The sequence below is a fragment of the Vanacampus margaritifer genome, chromosome 17, assembly GCF_051991255.1.
Source record: "Vanacampus margaritifer isolate UIUO_Vmar chromosome 17, RoL_Vmar_1.0, whole genome shotgun sequence".
Lineage (NCBI taxonomy): Eukaryota > Metazoa > Chordata > Actinopteri > Syngnathiformes > Syngnathidae > Vanacampus > Vanacampus margaritifer.
Genome location: NC_135448.1, coordinates 13,736,059 through 13,753,608, shown reverse-complemented (window position 1 = coordinate 13,753,608; position 17,550 = coordinate 13,736,059). Strand labels below are relative to the sequence as shown.

General features: G+C 35.9%; 1 protein-coding gene across 1 annotated transcript in view; it reads right to left on the bottom strand.

Moving 5' to 3' along the window:
* Positions 1–17,550, bottom strand: part of col22a1 (collagen, type XXII, alpha 1) — a 39,784-nt gene that overhangs the window by 13,807 nt on the left and 8,427 nt on the right. Inside the window, exons 4-25 of the mRNA XM_077548650.1 lie at positions 17,130–17,241; positions 15,895–16,018; positions 14,312–14,587; positions 14,153–14,233; positions 12,735–12,851; positions 12,605–12,649; positions 12,453–12,515; positions 12,265–12,303; positions 10,528–10,581; positions 10,376–10,429; positions 10,248–10,301; positions 5,764–5,817; positions 5,633–5,677; positions 3,754–3,807; positions 3,618–3,671; positions 3,270–3,305; positions 3,155–3,184; positions 2,059–2,112; positions 1,914–1,967; positions 454–507; positions 176–229; positions 33–86 (exon numbers count right to left, since the gene is read on the bottom strand). Of these exons, the coding sequence (XP_077404776.1) occupies positions 33–86; positions 176–229; positions 454–507; positions 1,914–1,967; positions 2,059–2,112; positions 3,155–3,184; positions 3,270–3,305; positions 3,618–3,671; positions 3,754–3,807; positions 5,633–5,677; positions 5,764–5,817; positions 10,248–10,301; positions 10,376–10,429; positions 10,528–10,581; positions 12,265–12,303; positions 12,453–12,515; positions 12,605–12,649; positions 12,735–12,851; positions 14,153–14,233; positions 14,312–14,587; positions 15,895–16,018; positions 17,130–17,241 (1,562 nt within the window). The remainder of the gene's footprint in view (positions 1–32; positions 87–175; positions 230–453; positions 508–1,913; positions 1,968–2,058; positions 2,113–3,154; positions 3,185–3,269; positions 3,306–3,617; positions 3,672–3,753; positions 3,808–5,632; positions 5,678–5,763; positions 5,818–10,247; positions 10,302–10,375; positions 10,430–10,527; positions 10,582–12,264; positions 12,304–12,452; positions 12,516–12,604; positions 12,650–12,734; positions 12,852–14,152; positions 14,234–14,311; positions 14,588–15,894; positions 16,019–17,129; positions 17,242–17,550) is intronic.

The following is a 17,550-nucleotide window of genomic DNA, read 5'->3' as shown; positions in this document are numbered from 1 at the left end:
TAATTACATTCAACCATTTAAGTGAAACTCACAGGCTTTCCAGCCTCGCCAGGTTTGCCGGAAAATCCAATTTCACCTGGCAGACCCTTTATGATGAAAGACGGAAATGATTAAACAAGCACGTCAGAGATTTAATGATTATTAATAAATAAATACATGATTATAGTTTGCTTACAGGTGGTCCAGTGTTACCGTTGTTCCCCGGCGGTCCCGGTGGACCGTGCGGCCCCTGCAAAATAAACATTTACAACCTGAATAAAAGTGAAAGATTGCAGGGAAATTATTTGGAACAGCCTGCAAAGTTAATTTGAAGCTCAACGACACCCTCGAGACAAGCAAGTCATTTTTTTTTATTCTACTTTGAATAATTGAGTAGTCCGTACTCTTAAATGAAATTAATTTCCTTTGGTTTTGCTCATTGATTAATGATATGAAAATGAAAAACTTTCTTACGGTCGGTCCGGGGAGTCCATCCACTCCGGGCAATCCACTTTCACCTTTCTTTCCCTGGAAGACAAATGAAGATGAAAAATGTAAAGATGAAAAATACGTTTTTGTTTAAGATGTGAAACAATGAACTCGAACTCACATTAGGAGAGCGGCTACAATAGTTGATTGGGGCATATTTTAAAATGTGAGAAGTGAACCGTTCTCAAACTTTTTACACTAAGACAATAAAAAAAAAGTACTCCGTTCTACGAGCCACTTTAACACGAGTAGCAACATTGTTCTTAACCCTGGAGAACACACGGGGTCAAATTTGGCCCCTATAAATTCTGCTACTCAAATAACAAAGTCCTTTTTTTTTTCCAGCAGTGATTTTGTCCCTGTGTTCTTGTTTCTATTGGCCAAAGTGTGTTTGTACATTCAAAATCCAGTTCTAAAATGCAACAAATAAAACCCAAAAATTATATTGTTCAATGTAGCTGTGTATTTGATTGATTATTTTCTTAAATTCTAAATAGTTTACTGACAGTTTTTGTTATTCAGATTTTTCGAAATGATGCCCCTAAATCCCAAAAGCGTAAAATTTCGCCCTAATCCTAAATTAGGGAATAAAGGGTTAAAATTGAAAAAACATATATTTTGTTGTTCAGTGAATTTATAGCAGTCATTTAATGTATAATTCATAATTTTCCAAAGAAGAAAATGGTTCTTGGGTTCTCCAGGGTTAATAAAAGCTGCATACCAATCATATCAGCATATTTTATCTATACAAATGTTATTCTTTTTATTTTACGTTTAGGGTTAAGTGCATTTTATCACCCAATTCCACAAACCTATACCTCAGAGGAACTCTTACAAAATATCTAAGCCATAAATTCTCATATTATTTTCGTTGGGTTCTCCAGGGTTAAATATAGGTAGAAAAAAATGGATTGAATTAAAAAGTATTGAAAATATTTTAATAAATAAATTAATAAATTTAATTTTTAAGCAAATTCTTCAAGGTTAAATTCAAATGTATTGTGCTAAAAAGTTAAACATAAATAAACTCGACATTATTTCACATACCACTAGAAGGAGCCCCCACACTACAATTTGAGGAAATCTGCCTTCATTTGCATGTTGGAGGTTACTATTTTGTCAGTGTTTCAACGGAAAACCACTGGGAACTAAGATCCTTTGGGTGGATGATACACAAAAGCTACACACTGCTCATTAATTAGCGAGAAAGAATTAACGTGGAGGTTTTCTAAATCGTCTCTCTGGGATACGATTCATTTACCAACGAGATGAAATGCTGCCAGCTGACACGGGCCATATGTTTGGTTTGCTCTCAAGAGAGGGGGGGAAAAAAAAATCATCCAACCAGAGATCGGAAGGTTGTTTGTTTGTTAGCAATTAGCTTATTTCCCTTGTGGAGGAACCAACCAATCGAGGAATGTTTCCGTTTTCGGTGCAGATCTTACCCTTTGACCAAACTCCCCAGGTTCCCCTGGCATCCCTTGTGGTCCTGGAGGACCCTTCGAAGCAGAAAGGTTGGTTACATCATCGCACTGCATGCATCATAACAGCCGAAAGGAAGCATGCGCGAAGAAAGTAATAAATCCTTACAGGTGGTCCGGGTGGGCCGTCAGCCCCCGCAGGCCCTGGAAGCCCGAGTTCTCCCTGAAATTGGTCAAATGATTAGCATATATTTGCATATTTTAATGAAAACACAAGCATGGCTGTGAAGGTGATAAACAGTGGCCCTCTTGACCTTTTTCTCATTTTGGAATGTTGCAGCAGGGAGGTTTTTAGAAAATGGCTTTGAAGTGACCCATGTTGTATTTAATTTAAAACTATTTTAATATCTAGTTCGTCTCTGCTGACCCCCCAGAGGTTGTGCTACTGGCTAGCCCAGGGGTCTGCAACCTGCGACTCTGGAGTCACATGTGTTTTTTAATTACAATTTTAAAAAATAACCGCCTCTTGCTCCTAATTTGTAACAATCTTTTTTTCAAATTAATTTATGGCAGTGAACGAGTTCCTCATCCGTGGCTCTATAAAAACATTAATAGATAGCCTATTTTTTTTTAAGGAATTAATAATTAAATAAAATGAATAATTTAAAAATTAAAAATATATCAGAGTCCACATTATTATTTTAGAGAGACAAAAGGTAGATGAAAACGTTTTACCAAAAAATGTCCAAAAAGTGACAATAAAATGTTTAAAAAAAGGAAGACGAAAAGCATAAAACATACAAATTTCAACAAATTACAATAAAATGTTCATGAAACTGACAAAAATGTAAAAAAAAAAAAAATACATTTTAATTAAATAGGCAGAAAAGAAAACCGTTCAATATAAAACGTCCAAAAATGGAAGTGGAAATGCAGAAAATTACCATAATACTGTACGTCCACAAAATTCCTCAAAATGTCAGAAATTTGACAGAAAGGCAAAAAAGTTTAAAAAAATAATAATTAAATATGGAAAAATACCCCCCCCCCCCCCATCCTAAAAAAAAAAAAGCAAGACGAAAGGTAGAAGAAAATGAATGTCTATGTATAAATGTTTTGCGACTCCAGACAAATTGTTTTTGTTATTTGGCCTAAAATGGCTGTTTTGACACTAAAGGTTGCCGACTCCTGGGATAGCCAAACAGTTATTTCCGCGGGAATTTTTCTAGTTTACATCCTTATACAGTATTACAATAGTAACTCACCTTATCTCCTCTTAAACCTTCTTTTTGGAACTAGAAAAAAAGCAGTATTTATAAAAATGAAAGTGTCAGTGTGTTAGTTATTTGTTTTAATGTGCACACCTTTTTAGGCACTTACCACATCGCCAGGTAATCCGGGAAATCCTCGCTCCCCCTGTGACACAGTTCCCACAAGAAGAAAGAGCACATCAAAACTAAAAACGCTTTATTTCCCTCAGGCGACATGATAACGAGTAGTTAACAATAACTGTAGTCTGTAGTAAAGGGCAACTGCAATGTATGCTGGGTGCGTGCGTGTACATCGGCGAAAAAAGTTACTAATTGCAGGCAGACAAATGAGCATGCTGACTCTTGGTGGCACGAAACGAGACATTGGAATGTCTGGAGGGTTTACACGCATTCTTTAAAAACGGCTTATACCTTTAGGAAGTGATTTATGCATGATAGTTGGAGCGGGTGGACATACCTTATCACCTTTGACCCCGCTGGCCCCGGGCAAGCCAGCTTGTCCTCTCAATCCCTTGAACAAATTTGAGAAAAAATAGTACAGTATTGTGATAACAATAAGAAGCAAACCTATCCATTCTTAATACACAACTTACATCTTTGCCGTGAATTCCAGGTTTTCCAGGTAATCCATCCAAACCGTGCTCACCCTAAGAAGAGAGGAGCTTTCAAATTTTTCGGCATGAAAATGAAACATACCCATGAAAAATTATGAGTGAAAGTGAAGTGGAAATTTTGTAGCATTATTTTTTTTTTCATCACAAAAAAGTAACAGTACCAAAAAGGATTCATGTTTGCAATACATCCAATAAAAAACAAACAAATTTAGCTTAATTGGTTAAAAAAAAAATCATTAAATAATGTATCGGTGTTTCTCTATTTACGCTAGCAATGTACAGGGACCAGGAGAACAATTAAATACTCTTCCACTAGATGGCAGAAGTACAGTTAACTTGTTTATCCACTGGTTGTCATTCATACAACAGATTTAAGTCATGGCTGAAAATCACAACATGAAGCTTCTAAACTCACTTCAACATTGTTACTTGGCACCAAGATGCCACAAGATGGCGGCAAAGCACAACATGAAGCTCTGAAAATCACTTCAACAAAGTTACTAGTCACTAAGATGGCAGAAAAGCACCACAACTCACTTTAGCATCATTACTTGGCACCAAGATGCCACAAAATGGCGGCAAAGCACAACATAACACTCCTAAATTCACTTCAACATAGTTCCTTGGCACCAAGACGCCACAAGATAGCGGCAAAGCACTTTGAAGTACCTCAACTCAGTTAAGTATAGATACTTGGAACCAATATGAAACAAGATGGCGGAAAAGCACTACATGACATTCCTAAATTCATTTCAATATAGTTACTTGGCACCAAGGTGCCACAAGATGGCGGCAAAGCACAACACGAAGCTCTGAAAATCACTTCAACAAAGTTACTAGTCACTTAGATGGCAGCAAAGCACCACGGTACCACAACTCACTTTAGCATCAATACTTGGCACCAAGATGCCACAATATGGCGGCAAAGCACAACATAACACTCCTAAATTCACTTCAACTTAGTTCCTTGGCACCAAGATGCCACAAGATGGCGGCAAAGCAATATGAAGTACCTCAACTCAATTCAACGCATACTGCACTGTATTAATTTTAAACATGTATTGTTGATGACTTCTTATTTTGAATACTAAATGTGATTATTTTGTAAGATGAGATCATTTTTGAGATTTCAATAAAACACCAGAGCAGTCATTCGGGAGAGGTGAGGTTAGAGGTCAGCTAAGTGACTTTAAGCCTCTTCATTACTTTCAAGTACTTCCCCACTTTTGACCTACAGGAAATTGCTGAATTGCAGTTTGAACGAAAGGCAGCCTGCGCCGAACACGTCACAGCGAAGCGTTTGATGAGATTTCAGTATGCTGACAACCTGCGTTGCCATGTGGCAAAGTCATCAAGGTTTTTTTTTTTTTTTTTTGGTACTGACTGTTATCCTAGCGAAGGGTCAGGATTAAGTGGCCCCTGACAGCATCGCGGCGATGGGCGCAATGTGCGATTGAGGTACTCGAAAAGTTTGCGCAATCTTCAATCAACGAAGCATCTGCGGGTTCGGGAAGCAGCTGCATCGGAGCCAAAATAAGCCCCCACATGTGAAGCAGACGGGAAGCGGGACGAGCGAATCAAATCAAAGAAGTCACATCTGTTTGTGCAATTTGACGTCCGTCGCTTTGCACTTTCGCTAGGACTCGTCCTGAGGCATGAGCACGTAACGCGCTTGTTTAACTTCACTTTTTTCATCGTTTAAACAGATGCACGGGACAAGGAACTTGTTCCCACAGATATTGAGTAAGATTTCATATTTTGTGTGTTGATGTTTTAATTACTCATCTTGAAGACATTTTTGTACAATTTCCAACTTAATTCTGCTCATATGTGTAAATGTTAAGCGTGCAACACTCACACTTGTTCCCGTTGATCCCTTTTCACCCTTTTTCCCCTCGTCGCCCTGTGAGAAAACACAAAAAAGGTGGCGTCATTTTTAGAACATGATCATTTTTCAGAATTTGTCATCGAGTAAATGCAGACACTCACAGAGACGCCTTTCGGTCCCGGTGTTCCCGCATAGCCTGCATCGCCTTGAACGCCCTACATCGGAATACAAAACAACACGTGACAACCAGGCAACATTACTGACAATGTCAAAATGAGTGAGTTAATTTTGAGTTAATTTAAAGCTCCTTTAACGCCACGATTAATGATTGCCCCTTACTTGGAAAGCCTGGAATTCCAGTCACGACGCGTCAAAATTTAGCGCTAATAATTGACTGGATTTAAGTTGTATGTTACAATAAAAAAAAAAAATATTTAATGTTAAAGATGATATAGCTCTTAACTCATTCACTGCCATTGACGGCTATAGACTTTTGTTAACAAGAATATGAAAACCTAGATTTTTTTTTTATTGTTCATTTAGAACAGATATGACATTTGTGATGAATCGCGAGTTAACGAGCCAAGTCATGAGATTAATTAAGATTAAAAACTTTAATCGCCTGACGCCACAAATTTTTTATATTATTTTCTTTCTTTTTATTTTTAGTTCATTCACTGCCGTTGACGGCTATAAACGTCCCAAAAATATTTTAACTATTTCTATTAATTTAACATTTTTCCCCTACTTTTGTTAACAAGAGTATGAAAACCTACGTATAACTTTTTTATTGTACATTTAGAACAGATATAAAATGCGTGATTAATCGTGAGTTAACTATTGAAATCATGCGATTAATTAAAATTTTAAAAAATAAAGACCTCTTGCCCCTAATTTTTAACAATCCTTTTTTCCAAATTAATTTATGGCAGTGAATGAGTACAGTATAGTATAGTAATTACAAATGCAATTACGCCATCTAGTGGCGGAAAAATGACCAACACAAATCAAAATCACTCGTTTTTTACAGTACAGTACATCTTTTAACTCAATTTTATGAATTATTATGAAATAATAATATATATATATATAGGAGTGTGTGTGTATTATTTATTTTTTATATATTTATTTTATTTATTATTTATTTATTTTAATTATCTCTCTATTCTGTTGTTTTTCTTACTGTAAACTACTGCTGCACTTCTTATTTAATTTTGATTTTATCTCTTTCTATTCTGTTGTTTTTTCCTTACTGTAAACTGCAGCTGGACGGAGTCCAGGAAAAAGTTCCCCACGGGGAAAATAAAAGTATATCGTATCGTATCGTATCGTATCGTATCGTATCGTATCGTATCGTATCGTATCGTATCGTAAATTACTGTGTCAATAACTGAAAGATGCAGCCATATTTTTATTTAACATTTTTTTCCTACTTTTATGTTCAAAAGAGTATGAAAACTTTTTTATTTTCAATTTATTGTACAGTTAGAACAGATCTAAAATGTGTGATTAATCGTGAGTTAACTATTGAAATCATGCGATTAATTAAAATTTCAAAAAATAAAGGCCTCTTGGCCCTAATTTTTAACAATCCTTTTTTCAAAATTAATTTATGGCAGTGAATGAGTACAGTATAGTATAGTAATTACAAATGCAATTACGCCATCTAGTGGCGGAAAAATGACCAACACAAATCAAAATCACTCGTTTTTTACAGTACAGTACATCTTTTAACTCAATTTTATGAATTATTATAAAATAATAATATATATATATATATATAGGAGTGTGTGTGTATTATTTATTTTTTATATATTTATTTTATTTATTATTTATTTATTTTAATTATCTCTCTATTCTGTTGTTTTTCTTACTGTAAACTACTGCTGCACTTCTTATTTAATTTTGATTTTATCTCTTTCTATTCTGTTGTTTTTTCCTTACTGTAAACTGCAGCTGGACGGAGTCCAGGAAAAAGTTCCCCACGGGGAAAATAAAAGTATATCGTATCGTATCGTATCGTATCGTATCGTATCGTATCGTATCGTATCGTATCGTATCGTATCGTATCGTATCGTATCGTAAATTACTGTGTCAATAACTGAAAGATGCAGCCATATTTTTATTTAACATTTTTTTCCTACTTTTATGTTCAAAAGAGTATGAAAACTTTTTTATTTTCAATTTATTGTACAGTTAGAACAGATCTAAAATGTGTGATTAATCGTGAGTTAACTATTGAAATCATGCGATTAATTAAAATTTCAAAAAATAAAGGCCTCTTGGCCCTAATTTTTAACAATCCTTTTTTCAAAATTAATTTATGGCAGTGAATGAGTACAGTATAGTATAGTAATTACAAATGCAATTACGCCATCTAGTGGCGGAAAAATGACCAACACAAATCAAAATCACTCGTTTTTTACAGTACAGTACATCTTTTAACTCACTTTAATGAATTATTATGAAATAATAATATATATATATATATATATATATATATATATATATATAGGAGTGTGTGTGTATTATTTATTTTTTATATATTTATTTTATTTATTATTTATTTATTTTAATTATCTCTCTATTCTGTTGTTTTTCTTACTGTAAACTACTGCTGCACTTCTTATTTAATTTTGATTTTATCTCTTTCTATTCTGTTGTTTTTTCCTTACTGTAAACTGCAGCTGGACGGAGTCCAGGAAAAAGTTCCCCACGGGGAAAATAAAAGTATATCGTATCGTATCGTATCGTAAATTACTGTGTCAATAACTGAAAGATGCAGCCATATTTTTATTTAACATTTTTTTCCTACTTTTATGTGCAAAAGAGTATGAAAACTTTTTTGTTTTCAATTTATTGTACAGTTAGAACAGATCTAAAATTTGTGATTAATCGTGAGTTAACTATTGAAGTCATGCGATTAATTGCGATTAAATTTTTAATCGCCTGACACCCTGAACTGAAATATAAATAAAAGGGTCCTTTTTGATTACTTTTAGGGGTTAAATCGGGTTCGACCGAACCCCTGTCAGTCTTAAGGGTTCAGCAGAGGTGCGGACACACCTGACTCAAATGATTCAATGCAATTACAATTACGCAATTACGCCATCTAGTGGCGGAAAAATGACCAACACAAATCAAAATCACTCGTTTTTTTACAGTACAGTACATCTTTTAACTCAATTTTATGAATTATTATGAAATTACTGTGTCAATTACTAAAAGATGCAGCCATGTTTTTATTTAACATTTTTTTCCTACTTTTATGTTCAAAAGAGTATGAAAACTTTTTTATTTGCAATTTATTGTACAGTTAGAACAGATCTAAAATGTGTGATTAATCGTGAGTTAACTATTGAAGTCATGCGATTAATTACGATTAAAATTTTAATCGCCTGACACCCTGAACTGAAATATAAATAAAAGGGTCCTTTTTGATTACTTTTAGGAGTTAAATCGGGTTCGACCGAACCCCTGTCAGTCTTAAGGGTTCAGCAGAGGTGCGGACACACCTGACTCAAATGATTCAATGCAATTACAATTACGCAATTACGCCATCTAGTGGCGGAAAAATGACCAACACAAATCAAAATCACTCGTTTTTTACAGTACAGTACATCTTTTAACTCAATTTTATGAATTATTATGAAATTACTGTGTCAATAACTAAAAGATGCAGCCATATTTTTATTTAACATTTTTTTCCTACTTTTATGTTCAAAAGAGTATGAAAACTTTTTTATTTTCACTTTATTGTACAGTTAGAACAGATCTAAAATTTGTGATTAATCGTGAGTTAACTTTGAAGTCATGCGATTAATTGCAATTAAAATTTTAATCGCCTGACACCCTGAACTAAAATATAAATAAAAGGGACCTTTTTGATTACTTTTATTGGTTAAATCGGGTTCGACCGAACCCCTGTCAGTCTTAAGGGTTCAGCAGAGGTGCGGACACACCTGACTCAAATGATTCAATGCAATTACAATTACGCAATTACGCCATCTAGTGGCGGAAAAATGACCAACACAAATCAAAATCACTCGTTTTTTACAGTACAGTACATCTTTTAACTCAATTTTATGAATTATTATGAAATTACTGTGTCAATAACTAAAAGATGCAGCCATATTTTTATTTAACATTTTTTTCCTACTTTTATGTTCAAAAGAGTATGAAAACTTTTTTATTTTCAATTTATTGTACAGTTAGAACAGATCTAAAATTTGTGATTAATCGTGAGTTAACTTTGAAGTCATGCGATTAATTGCGATTAAAATTTTAATCGCCTGACACCCTGAACTAAAATATAAATAAAAGGGACCTTTTTGATTACTTTTAGGGGTTAAATCAGGTTCGACCGAACCCCTGTCAGTCTTAAGGGTTCAGCAGAGGTGCAGACACACCTGACTCAAATGATTCATTATGGTTCTCTTGGCAGCTAAGTGCCACTAGATGGTGCCAAAGCAATATTGTTATCGCTTTTGGCATGAGCGCAAAAGCAGATTTGCAAGTTTTTCAGCAAATGGTGGACTGGTTTAAAAAAACAAAACAAAAACAAAAAAACGCAAATATGGAGGGTTCACCGTATTAGGCTGCACTACACTGTGAATGTAATCTATAGAGGAAGTGAATCACCCACCTTTTCTCCAATCAGACCAGGAAGTCCTGTATTGCCCACCCGCCCAACCTCTCCCTATCAAAACAATGACAAAGAAGTACACAGATGTCATTTCATTCTCAAAATAAATCCACACAACACGTATTTACTTTTGCTCCTTTTTCTCCAGATAGACCATCAATACCGGGAATCCCACTGACACCCTGTCAGATGATTAAAAACACAAAGTCAGGACCAATCGGCGGACTGTTTGGATTCAGAAAGCAAATCGGCTGCGGGTCCAGGTTGAGGAATGCCAGACCTTCTCTCCTCTTTGTCCGGGGGCACCCGTCAGCCCGATGCTTCCTCTGTCGCCCTGTTCAAATAAAGGACTTGTTATTTACGTGGAGCGTGAAACTCCGGCATGCAGGGCGGCGACGGCGTGCTGTCACGACCTGTTAGCGCCACAAAAGGAGGTTTAGTCGGTCGGTTAGGTTGGTTAGGTACAGTATATTGTTGTTAGACACACACACAAAAGGGATAACCATTTGATCAGACCATCTTTACAAAAGTGGTTAGGAGGTTAAAAATTGGAACGTATGCACTGCTCATTAGCATATTTCAACTGCTGGGACTTTCACCTGGAACATTTACTACTACCTAAACTAAGTTTCAAGTGATTTATTAGAGCACTTTAAAGAGTACTAGAGTGCTAGTAAAGTGTACCGAGAACCTGGATCTTTAAGTAGAAAATCTCTCAAAGTTATGGCTTTAAAATGACACGGCGAGTGATATATAATAAAGCAATTGAAAATGTCACACAAGATTGCCTTCCAGAGACGTATGTATATAATTTGCACACACGTCATTTCTTTCATCCGAGATTAGGATAAAGACCGTCTCGGCTCTCAAGCGACATGACTTAAAACAACATTGCTTTACAGGGGGATTGCCCTTGCAAGCAAGTCACTGAAAGGTGCAATTAGAGGCAATCAAAGTGGGATGAATTCACTTTCGCCCCATGCAACTCAATGACCAAAATTGCTGTTGTTTTTTCTGTGTTTTTTTTTTTTTTTTTAACCGCAGTGCAGCGCTGGCTTCTGTCACAATTTGTGCTGTTTAAGCAACAAATTGCACCCAGCTTTTGGCAGGAAACGAAAAAAATATGCATGCAAAAATGAACAGGGATGCTGGGAAGTAAAAGTGGATTTGCATGCAGTATTGATAGACGATATTTTTGTCATTAAAGAGTACATACAATACATACACACACAAAAATGAATATATATATATATATATATATATATATATATATATTAGGGATGTTCGATTCTACTTTTTTCAGAACAACACCGATATTCAATTCTTAAGTAGTCACCGATACCAAATACCGATACCACTACTACGTAAAATTCCCTAAAAAATGACAGATCATTTTAAAGAAATACGCATATATTCAATTACTGTATAGTATTTTTTTAATTTAAAAAAATGAAATTAATGGCAATTTTCTATTCTTCAAATTTTTTTATTTCTAGTTCCTGATCATAAAAAGGCCACAAGAGGGCGTCACGAGTCCTGATACCTTAACCCCTTTCCCATTTTTTCTGCTGCATTTTTATTTATTTTTACTGATTTTGACTCTTTTCCCCACATAAGAACAACATTGAAATATATTTTGGGAGTTATAGGGGAGGCCAGGATAGCATAGCTGTAACGTGTTCTAAACTTACCAAGATTCTATGTAACATTTTTTAACGTGAACATCATGCAAATCAACTTGCGATTGTGATTGGTCAGCTAGGATCCAATCATCATCCAAATGATGCGTTGTTATTGGTTTAGACACGGAAATATGTCATGTCCACTGTAATCATCTATGGGTCCAAATAAATCAAATAAGGCTGGTATCACTGATAACGATAATGGTATCGGTAATCCCTAATATATATATGTATTGTGAAACATGCAAAATGCATTTAATTAAGTATGAATGCTCATAGACAAACATAGTGGCTAATACAGTCCATGCAGCGCCATTAGCGACAGGTGCACTTACCTTTTCACCTCTATCACCTCTAACAGAGATGACTTTGCCCTGCAAATAATTAATCGACAAGGATTAATTATTATCGAGGCTGGCAGAAAGCCAGAAGAGACAGAAGGAAAGCATGCGGTCTGAAATGACTCGTGTGTTTGGCATTAAAGTGAATTCATTATTCTACGTTGAATTGTGTTTTTCCATACACTTTCTCCCTTTTCTCCTCTGAGGCCCGAGAAACCGGTTGCACCTCGAAGGCCTGCTTCACCCTGTAAAAATCGTCCACACGGTCAAACAACACCGCAAACGTGCGTAATTGTCTACGAAACTTCGGCTAAAAAGGTTAGCGGTAGAAGACCTTTTCGCCCTTGAGGCCTGCACGGCCAGTTGCGCCAGCCTCACCCTGCGAGGAATCAAAAGCAATTAAAGAAAAAGTGTCGTGTGGTAATACAAGTCAGGAGGATGAAGGGAAGGAAAGAATCATTCACCTTGTCTCCAGCAGGGCAGGAGCAGTTGCCTTCAGGGCCCCTCTGCTGCTCCGCCGTAGTGGGTGTCGGAGTGGGGATCGCGATAGGAGGAGCCTCTGTCACAACTTTCTTAGGGCACTACAATGACACACGGTATGTTATTGTCACGTTTTTATTCGTCCATCCATTTTCTACATTTGCCCTTGTTGGGGTTGCAAGTGGAATGAAGTCAGCCAATTGATTCATTCAGCCATGGACAGCGGCTGGCAAAAAAAAACAATTCTCCCCCGACCAGATCAGCAACACTTTGAGAAGCTTTTATGGCCGTCACAGTGCTCCAAAAGCATGACACAATTTGCTCTACAGATGGCAAGTTTTTTTTGAAAACATCAAACTCCTAGAGCAGGCATCTGCGCAAAGCAAGGGGAAATCTATCCAAATTGCTTGAACTGTGTGATAAAGCTTTATCTGTACCGAATTCACATTGCTGAAAAGCTTCAAGCTGAAAATGATGATACTGAACAAACTGAAGACAAGAACAGATCCTATTTTAACTCTTTCACTCCCAGCCATTTTCACTCAAGCAACCCCCTTCGCTCCTGGCTGTTTTACTGGATTTTGACTGATTTTGCAAGGCCCACAGAATATTGTGTTCTATCTATGAACACAAGAAAGATTAGAGTCTCTTCTTTCATCAGGAAATGAAAGTATATTTCTATTTGTTTCCATTTCGCAGCAATTAGCATTATAATATAGCTAAGTTTCATCATTGTTCACAAATCAGTTTGAAACAGTGGGGAAAATAGTTTGCAACATGGCCCTTGTTGATCTCTTATACTCTGCTGCCACCTGCTGGCTGTTTTTGTAATAACTATGATTGATTCAACTTTTTTATGCAGTTCAGAGGCTGCATCAAAGCCTTCCGTATGCTTTTGCATTTAAAAAAAAAAAACTTAAAAAAAAAACGTATAAATAAGTCTTTGGGGCACTGGTAATATTTAGCAAATGAGTTAAGAACTGTTTGACGGAAAGTGTAAAGAGTATCATGCGTTGGAGCAGTGTGGTGGCCATCAGAAAAATATCAGCAGGTGGGGGTTAGGTTTATCCAAATCCCAAATTTTGCACATTAGGTTCATTGAAGCCTAAAAATCGCCCATAGGTGTGAATGTGAATGGTTGCTTATACATATGTACCATGCTGGGATACACTCAAACAAGAAAATAGGTGAAATGATGGATAAATAGATCATTGGGGATGTGCAAAAAAGGTGCTCCCGAGATCAGTCCTTAAGCTCAAGCAGCTTGGTTCAAAATTATGAGCTGTGGTTGCAGGGGCGAATTGCATGTCACGATATTATTAGATATGGCAATATTTCACCAGAACCCACACTAACCAGTGTGTCCAAAAAAAGCCAAAAATAACTTAAAATCCGTACTCACAGGCCCGTTGGGTAAATCGCAGCAGGTTTCCAGTTCAGCATGTTTGGAGTCGCAGTAAATAACCATCCTCTGGAGGTCAAACTGTGCAGCATAACAGAAACATGAGCAACGCTGTGGAGCGTGAAGATTGACGACACTTTGCGATGACGCTCAGCTCACGTCAATCGGCACGCTGTCGTACAATCTCTTCCCGATGACCGTCTTCCCGTGGATGTCGATGTCCTCCCTTTCGCCGATGGGCAGCGTCTGGATGTGTTTGCAGTCCAGGTAGAGGGACACGGTCTTGGCCTCCACGCTCAGGGCGATCTTGTGCCAGTTGCGGTCAAACAGGTTGTCCACTTCGGAGTTCCGGAACACAGCTCGGACGGCGTCTTTGGTTAAGCCCACGGCGTTGTACTCCACCGCCTTGTTCTCGCCATCCAGCCTGATAGAAACCTGACAGGACAGATACAGGATTGTGCTGAGAGAAATCTGATGCGATTGGGCATTAGTGCAGAATTAATTGGCAGATTAGTTATACAGTGATCAACATCATTTTATTTTACTTGTTTTTGAATCTATTATACTCTCATTAATTAAAATGTATATTAGTCATCAACTACAAAATGTAAACAATTTACAATAAATTAAACATTTTAATGGGATTAAAAATAGTGGCATTCATAATTAGATCGGAAAGTGATTTTTGTTTTAATTAATAAATTAAATAAAGGTGTAAATCACCCTTAAAAATGTTTGTGAATTAAAAAAAAAAAATTCTTAAAATCTTTGAAATGCATTATTCCTTAATATTTTGTGTGTTTATAATTGATATACTGTATTATAAAATGAAAGTTGAAGTTAGTAAGCAAATAATTAATATGTATATAAGTAATTAACAAATACATGAATTCAGACATTTTAAAATAATAAAAAAATAACTTCTGTATACTAAATTTAATAGCTATAATCATTACTTTCTAAATTACCAGCTGAAGTAAAAATAAATTAAAAAGAGTAACCCTTAAAAATGAATTACAATAAATGTAATTAAAGTAAAGTTAGTTTGTTTAAATGCATTTTAAAATAGCAAAAAAAAATAGCACAGTAAAAAAACAATTAGGAGTTATTGTAAGGTATGACTAATAAAAAATTACAATGATTTAGACTAAATTAAACTTAATTTACTTAAAAACAGTTGAAATAATACAAAAAGAAAATAATTTAGTGAGCAAATTAATATGTATATAAGTAGTTAACAAATACATGAATTCAGACATTTTAAAATAGCAAAAAAAATAACTATGGTATATTAAATTTAATAGCTATAATCATTACTTTCTAAATTACCAGCTGAAGTAAAAATAAATTAAAAAGAGTAACCCTTAAAAATTAATTACAGTAAATTTAATTAAAGCAAACTTAATTATCTTAAATTCATTTTAAAGTAGTAAAGCAATTAAAACAGTAAAATGCGTGATTTAAAACAATTAGGAGTTAATGTAAGATATGACTATTTAAAAATTATTTTTTTTAGACTAAATTAAACTTAATTTACTTACCAAACCAGCCACATTACTTTGATAATAATAATAATAATAATAATAATAATAATAATAATAATAATAATAATAATAATAATAATAATGAAAGTGGCCTTCGTGAGGGCATTAGTGAGCTAACGCTAACCTGAGTTGACCTCATCATTTGTGAAACGGCAAAAAATAGACCCATTTATTGCATTTTGTGGTTTGCTGGCCCACCTGTGGGATTCCGTATTTGTCAAAGATTTGCCAGAGGTACCAATCTTCTCGTCTTGAGGTTTTCCTGAATTTAAACGTTGTCACAAAGGCATATTCATCTGGCAGCCCCTGAGGGAACACGTCTCTATGGAAAGAAAGCACACTTTGTATTACAACAAATAATAGCTAGTTGAAACGTACTATTATCTTCTCTTAATTATATTTTCTGTCTCCATGCATATCGCAGTCAGAGGGTGGTCCTGAGACCATTCAATCCTGTTTGTACAAGTGTGTATTTCTAACCTACATGTACATGCCCAATAAGTCAATGAGGGACTAATAAATAGGACGAAGCCAAATGGACCCACAGTGTGTTAAACTACAAGACATGCAATCCAAAGTGAGAGAAACTTAGCAGTTTAGTGCCGGCATTCTGTCTAAGAAATGCGGTTTTCTATTGGCTCTTTTGGGCGAATTTCTGGTCGGAATTTGAGACAAAATGTCTAACTTCCTGTTTGATTTCAGTCATGGCTTTTAAAAGTTTTCAGTGCGTCCTCATCCAATATGTCAATTAAATTCTGAGTCAATCGGTGAAACTTGTTTTGTAGAATTCAGGAGGGAGCTGTTAAAAACTCAAAAACATGTTTTTTAATACTTTGTCCTTCACCCCCAAAAACGTATTTACACGTGTTTTATGTTTTTTTTTCCAATGCAATAAGGCTTTGATGCAGCTTCTGACAGGAAGAGGTGGCTTAAAGCAATGGTAGTTATTACAATAAACGGCCAGCAGGTGGCAGCAGAGTATAAGAGATCAGCCAGGGCCATGTTGCAACAAGCTTTTTTTGTCAGTGTTTTTACCAGAAATGTGAATATTGATGAAGCATAGCTTAATATTTTAATGTTAATTACTGCAAAACAGAAACAGATACACAAATGTTTTTTTTTCCTGATGAAAGAAGATAGACTAATCTTTGTTTTAATAGGTTCCATGTTTTTATAGCAATAGAACACAATATTCTGTGGTCCTTGCAAAATCAGTCAAAATCGAGTAAAACAGTCGGGAGCGAAGGGGGTTGCTTCAGTGAAAATGGCTGGGAGTGACTTTTGTGGGTTTGTTTTCAAAACCCCATTTTTAGAAAAGTTGAGGACCACAAAAAGGCAATTTATAAGTCTGTTCCCTTTTCTTTTAATGGCAAATTGTGAAAATTCTCTTCAAACTTTGATGTCATGTTGGTCCACTTTCGATGTCCACTTACTCCGTCTGCTGTACAATCGGCATCGTGCCAAGCCGAACATACGCACTCTGACCCTCATCAAGTCGGGTGCCCAGAATATCTCGGACGCTGAAGTACTCCATCAAGTCGAAGCCTGTAGGAGAACACAGTAAAAAAAAAAAAAAGCAGCACAAATACGTCACTCCGGCAGTGAGGTCAAGTAAGGATTTATATGGACGTCAGTGTCAAACGTTGGCTTGTGCGTTATAGCGAGAGGAAAAAACAAGTCACTATCACTGGCGTACTCCCTAAATGGGAGTTGTTAAGTGCACGTGTGCGCATGTTTGTCGTTTGAAGTGGCGCGGCCACAGACCACATATCCGTGTGGCGTAGAGGGGACACTCCCTTATACAATAAACAAACGCAGTCGCTATGGCGACGCCCTCTGGTGGCTGCCGACAGT